The 25150-nt window shown below is 40.9% G+C and overlaps 1 protein-coding gene across 1 annotated transcript; it reads left to right on the top strand.

Annotated features, from left to right (window-relative positions):
• Nucleotides 1-3079: 3079 nt before the first annotated feature.
• On the top strand, nt 3080-6390 carry LOC123756652 (uncharacterized). Its single transcript, XM_045739879.2, has 3 exons — nt 3080-3227; nt 4736-5562; nt 6301-6390. The coding sequence occupies exons 1-3, from the start codon at nt 3176-3178 to the stop codon at nt 6388-6390; spliced, it is 969 nt and encodes a 322-aa protein (XP_045595835.2). The 5' UTR covers nt 3080-3175.
• Nucleotides 6391-25150: the final 18760 nt, after the last annotated feature.

The raw sequence follows: 25150 nt of genomic DNA on the forward strand, positions 1-25150 counted from the left end.
CTCGGTCCATCAGGCTTCACTATTGATATCTGTCATGACTGGTAAAATGGCGTATCCTGCGCAGTGGCGCGCTCTTCCAATGAAACCGAGTTATTGCCACTAGCAGACGTCATGCGTATCTGGCTGGTATTTGCGTCGTGGCATGAACTCAAGGATTAGTGCAGCTAGTGTTGGCACCAGTAGTGTTGGGGAGCCTAATGGTATTGGGGCCAATGATGGGGGTTCAACACTCCCTGTCTCGCCTTCCTTGGAGAAAGAAGCACATGATATTCGCTGAAACCACCAACAGGTATGCCAATTGGACAAACTCGGTAATTATATATACATAAATACCACGGAGGATATATTTGATATTGATTCTATTGTTTGCAAACTCGCACACTACCTAATTGATGGGTGACCTTGAAGTAATTCCGAGGTGTAATTTCCCCGCGGTCCGGTCTCCAAACCTGGTTGAAGGAAGAGTTTGGACCAATCGGAAACCTGGTGGCTTAGTCACTATCCATTCCCACTATCTATCACAACAACAGTCTATCACATTGACATTAGCAGTCATTATCCTTAGTTAATGTCATCAATAAAGTTGATATTGTTATCTAAGTTGATGACACTGGAGTAAAGAATATTGATGCTGTGCGGCTAACAGCCTGGTTGACAACCAGGCGGCCTGGTCCAACCCGTTCTCGCACTTTCTTACACTCAATATTGACTTATTAAATACGTGCATATGTGACATACTAAACATACTAGTTTACCTTGAAAAGCTTAATAGAAAACACCGACCTTACCTAACCTTCTTAGTATGTTAAGATAAGCATCTTATTGCTTCGTAATTACAATTATTACTTAACCTATACCTATAATAGGTTATTAATAAGCATCTTATTGCTTCGTAATTACAATTATTACTTAACCTATACCTATAATAGGTTAAGTAATAATTGTAATTACGAAGCAATAAGATGCTTATCTTAACATACTAAGAAGGTTAGGTAAGGTCGGTGTTTCCTATGAAGCTTTTCAAGGTAAACTAGTATGTTTAGTATGTCACATATGCACGTATTTAATAAGTCAATATTGACTATATGAAAGTGCGAGAACGGGCTGCCTCGTCAGAGACCGGGCCGCAGGGACGTTCATCCCCGAGTCAAGAATCACATCTGTACATTTACTTTAGTATGGGCTCCACATGACGGGAAAGGAGTCACCAAGAGACTGGGCCGCAGTCTCTTGATGGCCCATTGACTGGGGCCACGAAACTTCCTGACTGGAAGATACTTATCTTCGACAATGCACTAGAAGACACGAGGCTGTCACCTAAGAATGCAATGAAGGTAGGGTGATTAATCTATGCTGGGAAAGTGAAGACCAAATTCAGATAGTAGTAGGCATCCATCAGTCTCGGGAGACTTTGGGGGTTGCGCTCTGGTTGTCGGCCTAGAGTGGCCTCTCCAGGGCGCAAAGCCAGGGTAGGTTGATACGGGGGAGAAGCTGTTACCCATGCAGCAGGTCCCCCCCTTTCCAAGGTGCCGAAAGTCCCCAATGGAAAGGCAAACGCCAATACGGTACAATAGATAACACTTGGTTTAAAAGCCCTTGGTTTAAGAATCCCTCGTTTAACAGCCTTTGGCTTAACATTCCTTACCTTAACAATTCTTGGTTTAACAGCCCTTGGTTTAACAGCCTTTGGTTTAACAGTCCTAGGTTTAACAGTCCTTGGTTTAACAGTCCTAGGTTTAACAGCCCTTGGTTTAACAGTCCTTGGTTTAACAGTCCTAGGTTTAACAGTCCTTGGTTTAACAGCCCTTGGTTTAACAGTCCTAGGTTTAACAGTCCTTGGTTTAACAGTCCTAGGTTTAACAGCCCTTGGTTTAACAGCTCTTGGTTTAACAGCCCTTGGTTTAACAGCTCTTGGTTTAACAGCCCTTGGTTTAACAGTCCTAGGTTTAACAGCCCTTGGTTTAACAGTCCTAGGTTTAACAGCCCTTGGTTTAACAGCTCTTGGTTTAACAGCCCTTGGTTTAACAGAGAATGCGTAGAAAAAACTCATAAACAAAAGGAAAACAAATACCTGGTTGATGGGGTTATGGGAGTTCTTCTACTCCCCAAGCCCTGCCCGAGGCCAGGCTTGACGTGTAAGAGGGGGGGGGGGGGTTCTATCAGGCTGTTGCTAGGAGCGGCCCGCAGGCCCACATATCCACCATAGCCCGGTTGATCTGATAGTTCTTGGAAGAAAATGATCTAGTTTTCTCTTGAAGATGTCCACGGTTGTTCCGGCAGAATTTCTTATTTCAAATCGCGATGTTCTAATATTGCCCTTTCCTAACTCACGTGGTTGTGGTAACACATTTGCTCCCTTGCTGAATATATTTGAAAAAATTGTTGACCTGGTAAAGATTGGTAGTAATATATATATTAATACGAGTAACCCACAGTCTAAGGAATTTATTATTATTATTATTATTATTATTATTATTATTGTTGTTGTTGTAACTAATATTTATTACTCTTCCTTCTGCTGAGTAAATGAAGGAAGCCGTTCTCGGGTGAACGAGGGCTGTGACGATCTCTTTCTGGAACCCGTAGGTGCGGGACCGGGACGTCCACCCCCTGGGGCTCGTGCGGCCCCAGGCTCTGCTTCAGAAGACTATGGAATCGTTCTTGTCCTTGCTGGGGTGGTTCTTCTCTGGCCCCGACCACGGCGGTGTCCGGGTTTGGAGTCCCTGTGCCTTCTTTTACCAACTTCGAGGAGCCCCTAAGGCAGTTCGTTGTTGCCTTCAACCTCATTCTGACAGTTCCTGCGACGGCGCTGGAACCAATCGTATTGCCGTTTGCCGATTCCATTGGAGACTTTCGGCGCCGTGGTGAGGGGGGACCTGCTGCATGGGTGACAGCTTCTCCCCCGAATCAACCTACCCTGGCTTTGCGCCCTGGAGAGGCCACTCCAGACCGACAACCAGAGCGCAACTCCATAGTCTCCTGAGACTGATGGCTGCCTACTACTAACCCACAGAATGTTTGACATTGCAGGAATGTTGACCAACGGGGCGTAGGAGCCGTGGGCGGGACGTGGGTGGTGTTATGGGTGGAGTGGGCGGGAGTACTGCTGGGTCTGCTGCCCCTGGGCGGCCCCCATGGACGCTGGTCGCTGACGAAGACGCTGCTGGCCCCTACCATGGCCCTCATCTTCCTCATCATGATCTTATTATTCGTAGTTCTGTTTGTCTGTAAGTATATACATATATATATGTGAGTAAGCTGCAGGAACACGCAACCCATAGAGTCCAGGGGTCTCCAAACTATGGCCCGCGGGCCACATCCGGCCCGCCACATAATTTCATCCGGCCCTCCAAACCTGTGTGGCCCTGTGTGGTGGCCTTGAAAAAATAATTATCGTACGAATGGCATCACAGAATTATTAAAAGCTGGGGCTGCTGACTGGTGGCGCTCAACCCGAGTCAGTTTTCCTCTCTCTCGATAGTGTGACGCACAGATACTAATACTGGTAGGTATGTGTTGTGCATTACAACCAATCAGTTGTGTATAACTGTATATTGTGGGGATGGAGGGCGAGTGGGGCTTCGCTGCTTCCAACTCAATTTCAAATGGAAATTATTGATCTCCAGGCAGATGACAGACTGAAAGATAAGTATAGAGAAGGAAATCTGATTGAGTTTTATAAATGCCTGCAGCCAGATCAGTTTCCAAATTTGATAAAGTTTGCTTGTAGTTTTGTGTCCATTTTTGGTTCAACATACTTGTGTGAACAAACTTTTTCCAAAATGAAGTATGTGAAATCTAACTATCGAGCAAATTTGTCTGATGATCACTTGAAATCAATTCTTACAATTGGCTCATCTAATCTGGAACCTGATTTTAATGAAATTTTGAAGTCAAAACGACAGTATCATTCGTCACACTAATTTGGTTGCATAAAACTAAAGGCAGGAATCTATTTAGTTTACCCTGATTTTTTCCAAAAAGATATGTTTTAATTTTTCCATGTTTATACTTTAATATTTGAGGAAATTAAATTACTGGCACTGATTTTTTTTTTGTTTTTTTTCATTTTTTATTCCTCCGGCCCGCATAAATATGGGAAATATATTATGTGGCCCTTACATTGAAAAGTTTGGAGACCCCTGCGGCATAGACCACTAAAAACTCTAATTGACCCGGCCAGGATTCGAACCCATGCCGTCAAGCATCACCCCTAAACATACACAGTACCTTGACCACCTGCAGCAGATGATAAGTGGCGCGGGGGTCACGGTACTGTGTACGTTTAGGGGCGATCCTGGACGGCATGGGTTCGAATCCTGGCCGGATTAATTAGAGTTCTAATTGATATATATATATTATATATATATATATATATATATATATTATATATATATATATATATATATATATATATATATATATATATATATATATATATATATATATATATATATATATATATAATATATATATATATATATATATATATATATATCCCATATTTTCGGAGAAAAGCGCACACGAAGCATTAGAGTGGAATTTTAGGTCCCCCAATACATAAAATATATTGCAACCCCGTTACACAGTGTTTCAACGTCTGCCTTTGCTTTCTTTAAGAAATATCTAAGCTTGGCAGTTGTCTTGAATTATCAACTTTTTATCTAACACAATGTAATTCTTATCACGACACATGAGTACATACTAATTTACTGTTTGTTCTTCTTGTTTCTAGGCATCACTTCGTTGCCTCTGATATTAATGGCACCATACACTCCTGTTTTCCTGGCTATTGATTTGGTGGGTATCGCCATGAGTGACATGGCGCCTGTCCTTGCGGGGATCATATTCTGGTGGAGGAGTCGAGCCTTGGTCACCTTGCTGCGGTCCTTAGAGGATCTCATGCTGCTTGAAGGATTCCAGTTGATGACCGGATCTTATCTGTTCAAGATGTTTATTATTCTTCTTTCACCGTTTTCTGATTTCATTATGAAGACTGTATGGTACGGTAATATATTTAAAAAGACTTCATCACACCCCGTGCTGAAACTGAGTATGGCCTACGGTATACCCGTTATGCCACTAGTGCTGAGCTTTCCACTGGTACTGTGCGTCACTGCTGATCATGTACTCCGGAACGCTTTCATTTGCACCAACGGGTCCCTGGAGCGTCTGCTCTCATGCCAGGCGGGTATGGAGGATCACCCAACTACCCGCATAACCGGCCAGGGGGTTATGAAGGATAACCTAACTACCCGTATAACCCGCCAGGCGGGTATGGAAGAAACCCCAGCATCTCTGCTTGACTCCACCTGCAAGCTCCGACATACATACATGAGGCTACATAGGATCCACCAAGAGTTTTCCAGTGCTTTGTCGGTCCTTCTGTTTCTCTCCAGCCTAGAGCGACTCGTGCTGCTCACCTTAATGATCATTTACATGATTGCTTATCCCCAATCCATCGCAACTGTCCATGAATACGTTGCAATATACATAAGAGCCATGTCTATCGTGGCTATCTTCTACCTTCAAGGCTACACGGCAGACTTGCTTCAGAAGGAGGTATATAAGATACTCGTTCTTTTAATAGCAAATAGAATTTGTCAGTGTTTTTAGACAGGTGATAAAATTCTTGATTATTTGGTATTAGCTTATTACTCTCATGAATGTAATAATGTAGAATAACTTGGTGTATAAGTATTTTTTTTTCTCTTTATTGTTCTCCTCATCTTCCTTATCTACATAAACAGTGTTAACCTAAAGTTAGAACTTAAATTTATGGACGCAGTGTATAACTAAATTTTTAAAACCCTAATATAAAATTCTAAATTTAGGGTAGCAATGTATAAATTCAAATTAAAGGAGTCCTTATATATATATATATATATATATATATATATATATATATATATATTATATATATATATATATATATATATATATATCTTCAAATTTAAGGGTTACAACCCTTATAAATTTAATTTACAACCAAGTCCTGATATCGATTGGCACCTTCAATCAACCGCAACCTTCACTTTTAACTCAGAACGGCATCATAAAACCAACAGCAGTCCACAAACCCAGCTATAATGCCTCAACCATGCAAAGAACCACACCTCCCACAGCTACCTCAAAAAAAACAAACACGTTATCAGGTCACAACCTACAACTACCTCAATTACCACCCTCAGCTCACAACCCCCAACCCTTCAACCAATCACTAGTGAGACCCTAAGCTCTAAACGTCTCTCGAACAACCAATCACAAGCTGACATTCTTACTGTATCTTCCCACCATTAGGCTGCGACTCCAGGGAGGATAGTACTCTACGTGGAGGCGATCAAGAGGAACAACAGAGATCAGCTAGAGATTAAAGCCGAGGCAAGTTGACCTGTTAGTTAGTAACTCGTACCTCACTCACATAGAGCACTCACCTAGGCGATTAGCTTCTGGATCATGATGATATTCCTTAATGTGCTGGCCAACGCCAACTACCTCACCCGCATCGTTACAGAGTGGTAACTCATCAATAACCAACTCCAACTACTACAATCATTTCAAACCATTTCGTCACATAGTCTGAAAACTGAAGTTATTCATTTTTTTGTTTACATGCATCTCCATGTGGTATACTATGCACACATACACAAAATCTTGTTCCAGAGCTGAGGAGCACGAGCTACCAGGAAAGACTGTGTGTAGTATTCTCACAAGAGTTCTGTGGGTGTGAACATTGTTCTCACAAGAGTTCCGTATTTGTTAACCTTTGTGGTCGCCTGGTGACCTGGCGGCCTCACTAGCTGGCTATAAGTGTTAACTTTATCTGTCATTAAAAATCCCCCTTTAACTTTCAATCGTACTTGTGTGATAATATATCTTTCCTCACAAAGAATCTTCAACGTTTCTACCACCTGGTCCTGTTATCACTATGTTCCTTGGGAACTTATATACACAACATTACATTTTCAAGGCTCAATGTTTTGTTTACCCCCCTCGTGCTCAATAAAACCAATTTCCTGGTCCCCTCAACCGGTTAGGAGTCGTGAGTCGTCACCACTGTACAGAGCACACCATGCTTGCTTCATAATCGTAACTTAGTGCTATTCAATGAATTTACGCTTATAATTGTACAACAAGGGACTGAACACGAAAAGTCTGTACTAGTTTGATCAAAATTTATATGATCATTAAATGGGTGTTTTGTCCAAATTGCAGAGCACAATAGCAATTAGTTCAGGTACAACTGGTTAGTAAATATAAATGTTGTTTGTCCATTACAGGTTAAGAAGATCATCAAGATAAGTGAGCTACCTGTTGTCACTGACCCCTGCGGTTTCTACACTGTCTCCAGGACCAACCTGTTGGCTGTAAGTGTCTGTTCACTCAGCCCTGTGAGCAGTACATTGTTTTTCATATATATAATATACATATTTGTCTATCTTCAGAAGCACATATCTAAATTACACATGTAAGTGTACGGTTCAGGATCTTAAAAGACTATAATGTACACATATACCTAACCAAACTAATTATTCGTCGAGAATCCCCTACATGGAGAGGTTGAGCTAATACCCCATTTTATACCACAGATGATGAACTTCGTCACTTCTTATCTGGCCATAATTTTGCAGTTCCACTTCGCTAGCAACCCCAACATGGCTAACAACTCCAATATGACAACAAACCGCTGACAACCTCAACATACCTACCAACTGCTGAGGGAATCAATGAGTTTTCTATTTGCATCCTATACCTACAAAAATGAGACTACAATGAGTCGTTTAAATATATGTTTTCTATCTTAGTGGAGTCACTCCTGACAGAAGATATATGGGCTATGTGTTAAGCCTGAAAACGAAATATACAATATTTGGGGTGTTTGTCAGTTTTATACTGGTGTTCAAATCATTGCAAATAAATACAGATTTTTGGAAATTTAGGCGAAATATGTTAGTATCAAAAGTGATCTTTGCACTGACTTCTAATAATACAAATTAATTTAGCTCACATGCGAGAGTGGTCAAGAGTTTCATGTATCGATAAATTTGTCTCCTTCCAACTGGCAAATATATTGCACCTGGATTGACAACAAAGGCATATTCCCAAAGCTGAGATTATATACAGTTGATATATCTCCTGAAACTGAGAGCTATTAGGCTACTTGTGCTTGATGTTATATACTTCAGTGTAATTTTATATTGCAGTATTTACCCTTTGATAGAGTGATAGAACATATACCAAAGTATATGTTCACAGCTACTGCGACACCCAGATGGAGTTTCTCATTATATTCAGCTTGCATATTCTGTAACAAACTATTAAAACATTCACTTGAACACTTCATTGTTGAATACAAAACTGTAAAAGATTTTGGACCTCGTAGCCTATTGTTCAATCAACTCTGTAACTAAATAATTAACTTCTGTATATTGGAACACATCCTGACCACTTATTCAAAATTTCCTTGTCCATATTAAATAAAGGATTTTTTTTTTTTAAATACTTCTATTAGAATCCATCCCTGTCCTGTACATTAAATTCGTAAATTAAAACATATAATATCTGATATAGTGGAGTATAACTTCATGAAATATATATAAGTACTAACTATCAACAATTTAGACCTATTGTCTTATGTATGATTCTCTGTCCTGCGTGACAGTGAATATGAGCAGCATCTTCACTGTCCTGTGTGACAGTGAATATGAGCAGCATCTTCACTGTCCTGTGTGACAGTGAATATGAGCAGCATCTTCACTGCCCAGTGTGACAGTGAATATGAACATCCTCCTCAGTGCAATAAGACTTAATTGAATTACTCGGATAAGGCAAACTGTACATTAATTTTGTCAATAAAGACTTTAATAAACAATGTCAGCAGACCAACTAAACCACACACACACACACACACATACACACTGAACTGAACAAAAAGGCGTGGAGGAACTTCCGGAATAACAGAACACCAGAAAGCAGAGAGAGATACCAGAGAACCAGGAATGAGTACGTCAGGGTGAGAAGAGAAGCAGAGAAAAATTTTGAAAATGATATAGCAAACAAAGCCAAGACCGAACCAAAGCTACTCCACAGTCACATCAGAAGGAAAACAACAGTGAAAGAACAGGTATTGAAACTTAGAACAGGCGAGGACAGGTATACAGAGAATGACAGAGAGGTGTGTGAGGAACTCAACAAGAGGTTCCAGGAGGTCTTCACAATAGAACAGGGTGAGGTCACTGTGCTAGGAGAAAGGGAGGTAAACCAGGCGGCCTTGGAGGAGTTCGAAATTACGAGAGAGGAGGTCAAGAGACACCTGCTGGATCTGGATGTTAGAAAGGCTGTTGGTCCAGATGGGATCTCACCATGGGTACTGAAAGAGTGTGCAGAGGCACTTTGCCTGCCACTCTCCATAGTGTATAGTAAGTCACTAGAGACGGGAGACCTACCAGAAATATGGAAGACGGCGAATGTGGTCCCAATATACAAAAAGGGCGACAGACAAGAGGCACTGAACTACAGGCCAGTGTCCTTGACTTGTATACCATGCAAGGTGATGGAGAAGATCGTGAGAAAAAACCTGGTAACACATCTGGAGAGAAGGGACTTCGTGACAAATCGCCAACATGGATTCAGGGAGGGTAAATCTTGCCTTACAGGCTTGATAGAATTCTACGATCAGGTGACACAGATTAAGCAAGAAAGAGAGGGCTGGGCGGACTGCATTTTCTTGGATTGTCGGAAAGCCTTTGACACAGTACCGCATAAGAGGCTGGCACATAAGCTGGAGAGACAGGCAGGTGTAGCTGGTAAGGTGCTCCAGTGGATAAGGGAGTATCTAAGCAATAGGAAGCAGAAAGTTACGGTGAGGGGTGAGACCTCCGATTGGCGTGAAGTCACCAGTGGAGTCCCACAGGGCTCTGTACTCGGTCCTATCTTGTTTCTGATATATGTAAATGATCTCCCGGAGGGTATCGATTCATTTCTCTCAATGTTTGCGGACGATGCTAAAATTATGAGAAGGATTAAAACAGAAGAGGACTGTTTGAGGCTTCAAGAAGACCTAGACAAGCTGAAGGAATGGTCGAACAAATGGTTGTTAGAGTTTAACCCAACCAAATGTAATGTAATGAAGATAGGTGTAGGGAGCAGGAGGCCAGATACAAGGTATCATCTGGGAGAGGAAATTCTTCAGGAGTCAGAGAAGGAAAAAGACTTGGGGGTTGATATCACGCCAGACCTGTCTCCTGCAGCACATATCAAGCGGATAACATCAGCGGCATATGCCAGGCTGGCCAACATACGAACGGCATTCAGAAACTTGTGTAAAGAATCATTCAGAACTTTGTATACCACATATGTCAGGCCAATCCTGGAGTATGCAGCCCCAGCATGGAGTCCATATCTAGTCAAGGATAAGACTAAACTGGAAAAGGTTCAAAGGTTTGCCACCAGACTAGTACCCGAGCTGAGAGGTATGAGCTACGAGGAGAGACTACGGGAATTAAACCTCACTTCGCTGGAAGACAGAAGAGTTAGGGGGGACATGATCACCACATTCAAGATTCTGAAGGGGATTGATAGGGTAGATAAAGACAGTCTATTTAACACAAGGGGAACACGCACAAGGGGACACAGGTGGAAACTGAGCGCCCAAATGAGCCACAGAGATATTAGAAGGAACTTTTTTAGTGTCAGAGTGGTTGACAAATGGAATGCATTAGGAAGTGATGTGGTGGAGGCTGACTCCATACACAGTTTCAAGTGTAGATATGACAGAGCCCGATAGGCTCATGAATCTGTACACCTGTTGATTGACGGTTGAGAGGCGGGACCAAAGAGCCAGAGCTCAACCCCCGCAAACACAACTAGGTGAGTACAACTAGGTGAGTACACTCACACTCACACACACACACACACACACAGGAATCTGTACACCTCGTACACCTCGAATCTGGGGGCCTCGTAGCCTGGTGGATAGCGCGCAGGACTCGTAATTCTGTGGCGCGGGTTCGATTCCCGCACGAGGCAGAAACAAATGGGCAAAGTTTCTTTCACCCTAAGTGCCCCTGTTACCTAGCAGTAAATAGGTACCTTGGAGTTAGTCAGCTGTCACGGGCTGCTTCCTGGGGTGTGTGTGTGTGTGTGTGTGGTGTGGAAAAAAAAAAAAAATGTAGTTAGTAAACAGTTGATTGACGGCGGGCCGAAAGAGCAAAACTCAACCCCCGTAAAAACACAACTAGTAAACCTGTTGATTGACGGTTGAGAGGCGGGACCAAAGAGCCAGAGCTCAACCCCCGCAAACACAACTAGGTGAGTACACACACACACACACACACACACACACACACACATATACACACACACACACACCGGACGACTAGGCTTCGTATACTTGTTCACATCAAACATTTCGCAACCAGATTTAAACTTGTCCGGATGCTGCAAACACACAAAGGTAGGTAAAGTAATTTTGAGGAGAAAGTATTGAGCCATTACGAATATATAAAACTTAAATGGGGCATGAAGATAAGGATTTAGGATGGGACGGGGAAAATGAATAATGCCCAACTATTTGGTCGGTCTGAGATTGAATGCTAACCTGCAAGAAGTGAAGCCTTTGCTCTACCGTCCAGTCCAAATGGCTGGGTTTCGACGTTATAACGTGCTTAAAAAGTAAAATATAACGATGTGTTGTCGGCGTATTTGTTGGGATAAAATTTATTGAGTGATTTGCCCTTCTCACCTGATGGTCTCGCTTGCTGACGCTGCCTCGGCTGGTCGACCCATCCGTGACAGTCATCAGCTCAGTTATGTCCACGGAAGCTGACATCAACCTAGTTTTGACCAGGGGAAGCTGTTAAAAGCCATGGGCAGCTATTAACAACAAAGTCTTGACCAGGGAAAGTTGTCAACATCCATGGGCAGCTATCGACAACAAAGTCTTGACCACGGAAACTGTCATTAGCCAATGTGTTTATTTCCCTAGGTTACGAAGTCTCTGTAACTCTATAGTTTCTTGACACGTCACACCCCGCCCCCCTGAGGGGTCGATGAACGATTATTCATTTTTTGTTGGATCAAAGGAGCTATGTTTGCCTTCCACAGCCACACCCAGTCAACGAAAACAGCTCCAAGGTGTGAACCACTTGCCTTGTTGATCTTGTTGTGAATTGAGCTGAAGTGTTGTAGCCAGTGTTAAGGTCGGCGTTGGGGCCACTATTAAGGCCAGTGTTGGTGTCAGAGTTGAGGTCAGTTTTGGGGCCAGTGTTGGTGTAGGAGATGGGGATTTACCTTTCACAGCTCCTCACATCACGGAACAAGACGCATGTAATCTCCATCGCTGGCGTCCACAACAGGTAGGATAACCTGACGAGAAGTGTGTGTGTATATATATATGTTCTACACGGCAAATGAACATTACATTACAGTATAAGTGCGGCTGCCTCACTTGCATTATAGGGATGTAGACCAACGGGACGTAGGAGCCGTGGGCGGGACGTGGGTGGTGTTATGGGTGGAGTGGGCGGGAGTACTGCTGGGTCTGCTACCCCTGGGTGGCCTCCATGGACGCTGGTCGCTGACGAAGACGCTGCTGGCCTCTACCATGGCCCTCATCTTCCTCATCATGATCTTCATATTCATAGCTCAGGTTCTCTGTAAGTGTGACCCAGTATGTCCTGTGTCCTATCATTACATATATGGAGAAGTATATGCGTGAAGAATATGCGTTATATTAGCTTTTCCAGTTTTATTAAAATTTCCGAGCATATCAAAATATTAAAGTATTGAATGATTGCTTGAACTATTATGTTATATAGGTCTTGTTTTACTTATTTACTACATCTCTTACAGGTATATATATATATATATATATATATATATATATATATATATATATATATATATATATATATATATGTCGTACCTAGTAGCCAGTACGCACTTCTCAGCCTACTATGCAAGGCCCGATTTGCCTAATAAGCTAAGTTTTCATGAATTAATTGTTTTTCGACTACCTAACCTACCTAACCTTACCTAACCTAACGTTTTCAGCTACCTAACCTAACCTAACCTATAAAGATAGGTTAGGTTAGGTTAGGTAGGGTTTGTTAGGTTCGGTCATATATCTACGTTAATTTTAACTCCAATAAAAACATATTGACCTCATACATAATGAAATGGGTAGCTTTATCATTTCATAAGAAAAAAATTTGAGAAAAATATATTAATTCAGGAAAACTTGGCTTATTAGGCAAATGAGGCCTATATATATATATATATATATATATATATATATATATATATATATATATATATATATATAATATATATATATATATATATATATATATATATATATATATATATATATATATATATATATATATATAGACTAAGCTCACGAATCCTTTTCAGAAATATTCTCATAATTCCAGAAAATTAATGTATTTCCATTAAAAATGCCCAAGTGCATTATAATTAATTGCTTGACCATTCTTTTGTTGACAGGCACCAAAATGCTGCAGTATATGTTGGAACAATACACTAAGACCTACCTGGTTATTGAATTGACTGGTGTATTCTTCTCCAACACGGTTCCCGTTTTAATGGCGATTATATGCTGTATGAATAGTCGAGGCTTGGCCTCATTACTGCGGTCCTTGAAGGATCTACTGCTGTTTGAAGGATATCACCTCTTGACTGGATCCTATTTTTTTAAGATGTTCATAGCTCTTCTTGTTCCTTTTGTTGATGTTCTTGTTAGGCTGTATTGGTACGCCCACTATATCCATTTGTATGGGACTGACTTTGCCGTGAAATGTAATATAGTTTATTCTATACTCGTTGTCCCACTAGTACAGAACTTTTCTCAGGTACTGTACGTCACTGCTGGTCATGTACTCCAGAATGCTTTCATTTCCACCAACGATTCCCTGGAGGGTCTGCTCTCAAGCCAGGTGGATATAGACGACCACCGAAATACCCGCCAGGCGGGTATAAACGACCACCTAAATACCCCTATAACTCGCCAGGCGGGTATGGAGGATCGCCCAATTAACCACATAACCCTCCCGGCGGGAAAGGAAGAAGCTCTAGCACCTCTGCTTCACGCCATCCGCCATCTCCGTCACACTTACCTGAGGCTCCAGAAGCTCCACCAAGAGCTCTCCAGCGTCCTGTCGCTCCCTTTGCTTCTTTTCAGCCTGGAGAGACTCGTTATAATCTCCTTAATCGTCCTTTACACGATAGCATTCAATAATTACATTAAGTCTGCTTACGAATTCGTTTTATACGGCTTCTCGTGTCTTGCCTTTGTGGGTGTCTGCTACCTTCAAGGCTACACAGCAGACGTGCTTCAGAAGGAGGTAAGAAACATCAATACCTTTACTATATTATATAAGATTTTGTCTCGATTCCCGATTTATTAATATGACATATGAGATTCTTGTTTATTGATCACTAATTATTTAATCAGGAAGGTACTAATTTGGAGGGAACTGGTCGGAAACTCTCACTTAAATGAGTCTTGTTGCTATTATGCAATCATTTCTTCAGTATATTTAAACAATACATTTCCAAAATATTTGTATACGAAATATTTTCATCTAAAGTCCTACCGCCAACTACAACGCACACCCCTTGCCCACAACCCACACTCTCGAAAGAGACCGCAACTCTACATTCAATCACAAGCTTGAATGTAGCACAAGCCTAAGCACAAGCACACGCATCCAAGCTACATACAAGCACAAGTGCACGCAAGTACATTTATTAATAATTGAACGAGCTTTATCTATCATTGTTTCCATTCTTATTCTTGATACTGTGTATGTAAAACATAAATATATGCAAGGGTTATGAAAATAAAAACAATTCTAGCTCATATGCTAATTTTTTTTAGTTGATCATAGCCTAGTGTGGCACATATATGATAATAAGCAACCCGATTGATGGACCGGTTGTTGGGCCAAGAACTATTGGAACATGCGATTGACGGCTTGCTATTTCACCAGCACATATGATTGGTGAGCAAGTTCCTTGGCCGGGAACAATGTACATGTAATAATGAAACAAAGTACACCCGGACTATTACAACACATTTTATTATTCAATACACATACAACTGTCACCGTTTCTTGCAAAACATTTAGCCAACACACTCAATTTTTATAAAATTTGGTGACAAAACGTTGCCAATTCACCCGACCCTCTACCTGATCGGGTCTTTTCCCCCACCCCAAACACACACACCGGATGACTAGGCTTCTCTGTTTGCCATGAACCCGTATGGTGGCTTGTCCACATCAAACACTTCGCAACCGGATTTAAACTTGTCCGGATGCTGTAAGCACACAAAGGAAGGTAAGGTAATTATGAGGAGAAAGTACTGAACCATTACGAAAATATAAAACTTGAAAGGGGCATGAGGATAAGGATTTAGGATGGGACTAGGGAAATGAATGGTGCCCAACCATTTGGTCGGTATGGCATTGAATGTCAACCTGCAAGAAGCGAGAACGTTGCTCTACCGTCCAGTCCAAATGGCTGGGTTTCGACGTTATAACGTGATTAAAAAAGTAAAATATAACGATATGTTGTCAGAGTGCGTGTTTGTTGGTGTTACGGCCACAATGGGTCGTAACCGGGTTCTTTGCTGGTGGAACTAATGTTCTGATATCCGGCCCCAAGTTAGTAGTGGCTTTCAAGGAGTGAGCTCGGTAATGCAAGTAAAACACAATGAGGGAGGTGCATTGAATACGACACTTCATCAATTATCAATATATTCACATATAATCACTTTTCCATCACCTCATATATAATCCTAAAGGAAGTATTACTACACTTAATATGTACACAAGTGTCTCTCTCATAGGACACTAAACGCTCCTCGAAGCTCAATCGATGCAGTCTTGTCAGCTACCGTGTTTCCCCAACACACAGTACCGTCCTCAACCAGTACTGGGAAACACCAACGAGTCTACCCTGGCCACGGGCCAGCCAAAACCCAGTCTCACTAGGTGCTCTTCGTGCACGCCCACAATCACTCTCCAGCCTGGTGCTGGCAGAGAACATCAGCTTCGCGCTGCTGGGCCTCTTCACGTACAAATACAAGGGCAGCGAACCCCTGGCAGGAGCTTCTTGCAACTCGCTGGTTACGCTCCTCCGTAGTACCTTACTGTCAGTCGTCTCTTCCGTTAGCCAGTCCCGGGTACGCCGAATTCTGTCACTGACACTTCACAGGCAGACCATACAACACTACACAGTTCTACTACGGCGGCGGCTCACTGCTTCCGTAAAGCAGAATGGAGTAGAGAGATATTGGCTGCCCTGAGTAGACTGACTGTCCTCGTACCACAGCAGCCCTACGTCGACTCTGTGGATGCAGACACATCATCAGTACACTGGTCAGTACATGGGACACTAGGAAACATCACTTACGTACTCTGACATAGACATACAACTCCTACAACAGATGGCGCTGATTTTCTAGGCGCCACCTCACCAGAGGTCAACGCCAGCTACCTCTCGAGCTGACTAGGACAGGAATCTAGTGCCTCTTGCTGGTATAATCCTGTCACCACTAGATAGCGTCGTCCAAATTGTGGGGGGTTTCGGGAGCGGACTCACAGATGGCATTGACGTCGCTGTTCCATGCTCCGACGATGGAATCGGGCTCGTAACAGCTGGAAATATAATTTATTATGTGATTCGCCATTCTTGTTTGATGGTTTTGCTTTCTCGGCTGGTCGACCCATCCGTGACAGTCAACAGCCTAGTTACGTCCACTGAAGCTGACACCAACCTAGTTTTGACCAGGGAGAGCTGTCAACAGCCATGGGCCGCTATCAACAACAAAGCCTTGACTACGGAAGCTGTCATTAGCCAAAGTATTTATTTCCCAAGGTTATGAAGACGATGTAACGCCATAATATTTCGTGACACGTCAACCCCCCTGCCCCTCTGATTAATGTAAGGGGTCGATGAACGCTTATTCATTTTATACTGGATGAAGGGAGCTATGTTTGCCTTCCACAGCCACACCCAGGCAACGAAAACAGCTCCACGGTACGAGCCACTTGCCTTGTTGATCTAGTTGTGTATTGAAGCTAAAGTGTTAGGGTCGGTGTTGGGACCAGTGTTAACGGGCAGTGTTGGTGTCAGTGTTGAGGCTAGTTTTGGGGCCAGTGTTGGTGTAGGAGATGGGACTCTACCTTTCACAGCTCCTCACAATTCGGAATAAGACGCATGTAATCTCCATCACTGGCGTCCACAACAGGTAGGACAGATAACCTGACAAGCACAACGGGTAGTGTGTGTATATATATATATATATATATATATATATATATATATATATATATATATATATATATATATATATATATATATATATATATATATATATATATATATATATATATATATATATATATATATATATATATATATATATATATATATATATATATATATATATATATATATATATATATATTCTTCACTGCAAATGAACATTACTATAGTATTAGTCAGGCTGCCTCACTTGCATTATAGGAATGTAGACCAACGGGGCGTAGGAGCCGTGGGCGGGACGTGGGTGGTGTTGTGGGTGGAGTGGGCGGGAGTACTGCTGGGTCTGCTGCCCCTGGGCGGCCCCCATGGACGCTGGTCGCTGACGAAGACGCTGCTGGCCCCTACCATGGCCCTCATCTTCCTCATCATGATCTTCATATTCCTAGCTCAGGTTATCTGTAAGTGTGACCCAGTATGTCCTGTGTCCTATGATCACATATGTAGACAAGTATATGCGTGAAGAATATGCGTTATATTAGCTTTTCCAGTTTTATTAAAATTTCCTTGCATATCAAAATATTAAAGTATTGAATGATTGCTTGAGTAATTATTAAATATTTGTCGAGCTTTACTTATTTCTGTCAATTTTTGATGAATAATGAGCCTACTTTGGTGATATAGGAATCTTCACAGGAATAAATAAAACGAAAATTATGTTATATATAAATATATATACACATATATATATATATATATATATATATATATATATATATATATATATATATATATATATATATATATATATATATATATATATATATATATATTATATATATATATGTGTGTGTGTGTGTGTGTTTATATCACGAAAATAAACAAGTGATTAAAAAGTGAGTGTCAGACCACGGAGGAAAATTGAAACAGGAATTTCCTTAAGTACTTTCGTATATTAATACATCTTCACTTCTTCTGAAGATGTATTAATATACGAAAGTACTTAAGGAAATTCCTGTTTCAATTTTCCTCCGTGGTCTGACACTGTCATATATATATATATTAGTATATTTTGGTAGCAGTCTTTCCTGTAGACATATATTATTAAATATGACCGAAAAAGTAAGATTAATAATTCTAACACGAATTTTCTCAATATTTCTTACGTTTCTTTTTACTGTCGATGGTAATTGAAAAATCAATTCTCCAAAATTCATTTTATTTCTAGTCTGACGCGACGCTTGAACGCGTTTCGTAATAACTTATTACATTTTCAAAGACTTTAGTTTACACACACAACTGTAACCTGAAAATACTAAACAGAGTTTTACTTATGCTAACACTAAACAGCTTATCTGTCTTATATACTCGCACTTGGGTGAGGTGATATGGTGCAACAGTTTTGGATGAGATGAACAAACGTTTGACAAACACAAGACAGAACACGGAACAATGGGTATTTATTGGTTATATGAGAGCATAAGAATGGAAGTAACTGCAAAGGGCTTATTGGCCCATACTTCCTCTTGATGCTTCTATATTGGTACGGAGTCTTGAAGTGGGGAGAATATAGTTGTGCATTAATTGGCTGTTGATTGCTGGTGTTGACTTTTTGATGTGTAGTGCCTCACAGATGTCGAGCCGCCTGCTATCGCAATATCTATTGATGATTTCTTTGTTGTTTGTTAAGACTTCTCTGGTGATGGTCTGGTTGTGGGAAGAGATTATATGTTCCTTAATGGAGCCCCTGTTGCTTATGCATTGTTAATCGCCTGGAAAGATATGTTGTTGTCTTGCCTATGTACTGAGTTCTTTGGGGCTTTTACTCCCCAAGTGGACATTTGAAGCCATAGACGACGTTGGTCTCCTTTAAGGCGTTCTGCTTTGTGTCTGGAGAGTTTTCCATGAGTGGGTTGGCCGTTTTTTTGGTTTTATAGTAAATCGTCAATTGTATCTTCTGATTTTTGTCTGTAGGGATAATGTTCCTATTAACAATATCTTTCAGGACCCTTTCTTCCGTTTTATGAGCTGTCGAAAGAAGTTCCTGTAAAATATTCTAATAGGGGGTACAGGGTTTTGTGTTAGTTGACTCTTCAGAGGTTGCATGGCGTTTCACCTTTCTTTTTATGATGTCGTCAACGAAACTATTGAAGAAGCCTTTGTTGACTAGGACCTGCCTTACCCTACTGAGTTCTTCATCGACTTGCTTCCATCCTGAGCTGTGGCTGAGAGCATGGTCGACGTAAGTGTTGACAACACTCCTCTTGTACCTGTCTGGGCAGTCACTGTTGGCATTGAGGTACATTCCTATGTTTGTTTCCTTAGTGTAGACTGCAGTGTGGAAACCTCCGCTCCTTTCCGTGACTGATACATCTAGAAAGGGCAGCTTCCCATCCTTCTCCATCCCGTAAGTGAAACTCAACACAGAATTCCGCTCGAATGCCTCCTTCAGCTCCTGCAGACGTCTGACATCAGGTACCTGTGTAAAAATGTTGTCAACATTCCTGCAGTATATGGCAGGTTTCAAGTTCATGTCAACTAAGACCTTCTGTTCGATGGTACCCATGTAGAAGTTCGCAAACAGGACACCTAGGGGAGAACCCATGGCAACCCCATCTACTTGCTTATGCATGTGCCCATCAGGGCTCAAGAAGGGTGCCTCTTTAGTACAAGCTTGGAGTAGTTTCCTTAGAATGTTTTCTGGTATGTCAAGAGGAGTACAAAGCTGGATCACGATACACTCTGTGCGCTATCATCCCGATTGTTTCATCCACAGGTACGCTGGTAAACAGTGATTCTACGTCCAACGAGGCTCTTATCCCTGTGGCCCGTGTTCCCCGCAGTAAGTCAACAAATTCCTTTGGAGACTTCAGGCTGAAAGCACAAGGTACATAAGGAGTCAGCAAGCCGTTGAGTCGCTTCGCGAGTCTGTACGTGGGTGTGGGTATCTGGCTGATGATTGGCCGAAGTGGGTTTCCAGGCTTGTGTGTCTTGACATTTCCATACGCATACCCAGGTTTGTATTCCCAATAATCTTTGGCAGGTGAAGTCCGGATTTCTTGGCGTTCACAGTTTCGATCAATCTGTTTACCTTTGTTTTTAATTCGGCTGAAGTGTCCTTCGTTACCCTCTGGAATTTAGTTTGGTCAGAGAGTATGAGGTTCATTTTCGCCAGATATTCGTCTTTCTTAAGAATGTCGTATATTGGCGACTTGTCACCTCCTGACGACTATCTCCTTGTTCTCACGAAGGCTCTTAGCTGCCGCTTTAAGCTCGGGGGGACAGTATGGTGCTTCTGTAGTTGCCTCAAATCTTTCGTCCTTCTGCAATAAGTTCTGCTTGCAAGTTGTTTTTGGTGGTAACCTTCTTTTACGGTCACCACCAATCGACTGGGTCCGAGAGCATCCCAGACGCTGCCTTAATCGACTGAGCTACGATATGGTCAAAAGGAGTTGAAACTGAAGTTGTAATGAACTTACTGGATCCTGCAGCCTCTCCGAGGCACAAACTTTTGACCATATCGTAGCTTAGTCGATTAAGGCAGCGTCTGGGATGCTCTCGGACGCAGGTTCGAATCCTCGTCATGGCCCTTGTGGATTTGTTCATTTGATGCATCACACAATTGTGATTTGTGTGTGTAATGAAGTAAGGGCGAAGAGGGAGAACGGCCTATTGACATAGCTCGAGTGCATGGGGGGAGTTGTGTAAAACCCTGGTTTGTGCCACGGAGAGGCTGCAGGATCCAGTAAGTTCAGTAGAACTTCGGTTTCAATTCCTTTTAACCATGTCGTAGCTCAGTCGATTAAGGCAGCGTCTGGGATGCTCTCGGACCCAGGTTCGAATCCTCGTCGCGGCCCTTGTGGATTTGTTAAAGGAAACAAACATAGGAATGTGCCTCAATGCCAGCAGTGACTGCCCAGACAGGTACAAGAGGAGTGTTGTCAACACTTACGTCGACCATGCTCTCAGCCACAGCTCTGGATGGAAGGAAGTCGATGAAGAACTCTGTAGGGTAAGGCAGGTCCTAGTCAACAACGGCTTCTCCAATGGTTTCGTTGAAGACATCATAAAAAGAAAGGTGAAACGCCATGCAACCTCTAAATAGTCAACTAACACAACACCTGTACCCCCCTATTAGACTATTTTACAGGAACTTCTTTTCGACAGCTCATAAAACGGAGGAAAGGGTCCTGAAAGATATTGTTAATAGGAACATTATCCCTACAGACAAAAATCAGACGATACAATTAACGATTTACTATAAAACCAAAAACACGGCCAACCCACTCATGGAAAACTCTCCAGACACAAAGCAGAACGCCTTAAAGGAGACCAACGTCGTCTATACCTTCAAATGCCCACTTGGGGACTGTAAGCCCCAAAGAACTCAGTATATAGGCAAGATAACAACATCTCTTTCCAGGCGATTAACAATGCATAAGCAACAGGGCTCCATTAAGGAACATATAATCTCTTCCCACAACCAAACCATCACCAGAGAAGTCTTAACAAACAACACAGAAATCATCGATAGATACTGCGATAGCAGGCGACTCGACATCTGCGAGGCACTACACATCAAAAAGTCAACACTAGCAATCAACAGCCAATTAATGCACAACTATATTCTACCCACTTCAAGACTCCGTACCAATATAGAAGCATCAAGAGGAAGTATGGGCCAACAGGCCCTTTGCAGTTACTTCCATTCTTATGCTCATCTATCCAATTAATACCCATTGTTCCGTGTTCTGTCAAACGTTTGTTCACCTCATCCAAAACTGTTGCACCATATCACCTCACCCAAGTACGAGTATATAAGACGGATAAGCTGTTTAGTATTAGCATAAGTAAAACTCTGTTTAGTGTTTTCAGGTTACAGTTGTGTGTGTAAACTAAAGTCTTTGAAAATGTAATAAGTTATTATGAAACGCGTTCAAGCGTCGCATCAGACTAGAAATAAAAATGAATTTTGGAGAATTGATTTTTCAATTACCATCGACAGTAAAAAGAAACATAAGAAATATTGAGAAAATTCGTGTTAGAATTATTAATCTTACTTTTTCGGTCATATTTAACAACATATGTTTACAAGAAAGACTGCTACCCAATATATATATATATATATATATATATATATATATATATATATATATATATATATATATATATATATATATATATATATATATATATATATATATATATATATATATATATATATATATATATGTCGTACCTAGTAGCCAGAACTCTCTTCTCAGCCTACTATTCAAGGCCCGATTTGCCTAATAAGCCAAGTTTTCCTGAATTAATATATTTACTATAGTTTTTTCTTATGAAATGATAAAGCAACCCTTTTCTCTATGTATGAGGTCAATTTTTTTTAATGGAGTTAAAATTAACGTAGATATATGACCGAACCTAACCAACCCTACCTAACCTAACCTAACCTATATTTATAGGTAAGGTTAGGTTAGGTAGCCAAAAAAAGCTAGGTTAGGTTAGGTTAGGTAGGTTAGGTAGACGAAAAAACATTAATTCATAAAAACTTGGCTTATTAGGCAAATCGGGCCTTGAATAGTAGGCTGAGAAGTGCGTTCTGGCTATTAGGTACGACATATATATATATATATATATATATATATATATATATATATATATATATATATATATATATATATATATATATATATATATATATATATATATATATATGTCGTACCTAGTAGCCAGAACGCACTTGTCAGCCTACTTTGCAAGGCCCGATTTGCCTAATAAGCCAAGTTTTCATGAATTAATTGTTTTTCGACCACCTAACCTACCTAACCTAACCTAACCTAACGTTTTCGGCTACCTAACCTAACCTAACCTATAAAGATAGGTTAGGTTAGGTTAGGTAGGGTTGGTTAGGTTCCGTCATATATCTACGTTAATTTTAACTCCAATAAAAAAAATTGACCTCATACATAATGAAATGGGTAGCTTTATCATTTCATAAGAAAAAAAATAGAGAAAATATATTAATTCAGGAAAACTTGGCTTATTAGGCAAATCGGGCCTTGCATAGTAGGCTGAGAAGTGCGTTCTGGCTACTAGGTACGACATATATATATATATATATATATATATATATATATATATATATATATATATATATATATATATATATATATATATATATATATATATATATATATATAATATATTATTAAATATGACCGAAAAAGTAAGATTAATAATTCTAACACGAATTTTCTCAATCTTTCGTACATTACGCTTCACTGTTGGAGGTAAATCAAAAATCACTTCTCCAAAATTCATTTTTATTTCTAGTCTGACGCGACACGGGCGCGTTTCGTAAAACTTATTACATTTTCAAAGACTTCACAAATACACAACTGATTAGAACGTATCTCTGATTTTATATCTACATTTGAGTGAGGTGGGAGGGATGATGTGGCATTAACACAAGACAGAACACGAGGGGATATTAATAGGGTATTAAAAGTATCAACACAAGACAGAACAGAAACAATGGGTATTGAATAGAAGTGTTTGTAGAAAGCCTATTGGTCCATATTTCTTGATGCTTCTATATTGGAGCGGAGTCTTGAGGTGGGTAGAATATAGTTGTGCAATAATTGGCTGTTGATTGCTGGTGTTGACTTCTTGATGTGTAGTGCCTCGCAAACGTCAAGCCGCCTGCTATCGCTGTATCTATCGATGATTTCTGTGTTGTTTACTAGGATTTCTCTGGCGATGGTTTGGTTATGGGAAGAGATTATATGTTCCTTAATAGAGCCCTGTTGCTTATGCATCGTTAAACGCCTAGAAAGAGATGTTGTTGTCTTGCCTATATACTGGGTTTTTTGGAGCTTACAGTCCCCAAGTGGGCATTTGAAGGCATAGACGACATTAGTCTCTTTTAAAGCGTTCTGTTTTGTGTCTGGAGAGTTTCTCATGAGTAGGCTGGCCGTTTTTCTGGTTTTATAGTAAATCGTCAGTTGTATCCTCTGATTTTTGTCTGTAGGGATAACGTTTCTATTAACAATATCTTTCAGGACCCTTTCCTCCGTTTTATGAGCTGTGGAAAAGAAGTTCCTGTAAAATAGTCTAATAGGGGGTAGAGGTGTTGTGTTAGTTGTCTCTTCAGAGGTTGCATGGCTTTTCACTTTCCTTCTTATGAAAGTCCTGAAAGATATTGTTAATAGAAACGTTATCCCTACAGACAAAAATCAGAGGATACAACTGACGATTTACTATAAAACCAGAAAAACGGCCAGCCTACTCATGAGAAACTCTCCAGACACAAAACAGAACGCTTTAAAAGAGACTAATGTCGTCTATGCCTTCAAATGCCCACTTGGGGACTGTAAGCTCCAAAAAACCCAGTATATAGGCAAGACAACAACATCTCTTTCTAGGCGTTTAACGATGCATAAGCAACAGGGCTCCATTAAGGAACATATAATCTCTTCCCATAACCAAACCATCGCCAGAGAAATCCTAGTAAACAACACAGAAATCATCGATAGATACAGCGATAGCAGGCGGCTTGACGTTTGCGAGGCACTACACATCAAGAAGTCAACACCAGCAATCAACAGCCAATTATTGCACAACTATATTCTACCCACCTCAAGACTCCGCTCCAATATAGAAGCATCAAGAAATATGGACCAATAGGCTTTCTACAAACACTTCTATTCAATACCCATTGTTTCTGTTCTGTCTTGTGTTGATACTTTTAATACCCTATTAATATCCCCTCGTGTTCTGTCTTGTGTTAATGCCACATCATCCCTCCCACCTCACTCAAATGTAGATATAAAATCAGAGATACGTTCTAATCAGT

The sequence above is a fragment of the Procambarus clarkii genome, chromosome 26, assembly GCF_040958095.1.
Source record: "Procambarus clarkii isolate CNS0578487 chromosome 26, FALCON_Pclarkii_2.0, whole genome shotgun sequence".
NCBI classification, from domain to species: domain Eukaryota; kingdom Metazoa; phylum Arthropoda; class Malacostraca; order Decapoda; family Cambaridae; genus Procambarus; species Procambarus clarkii.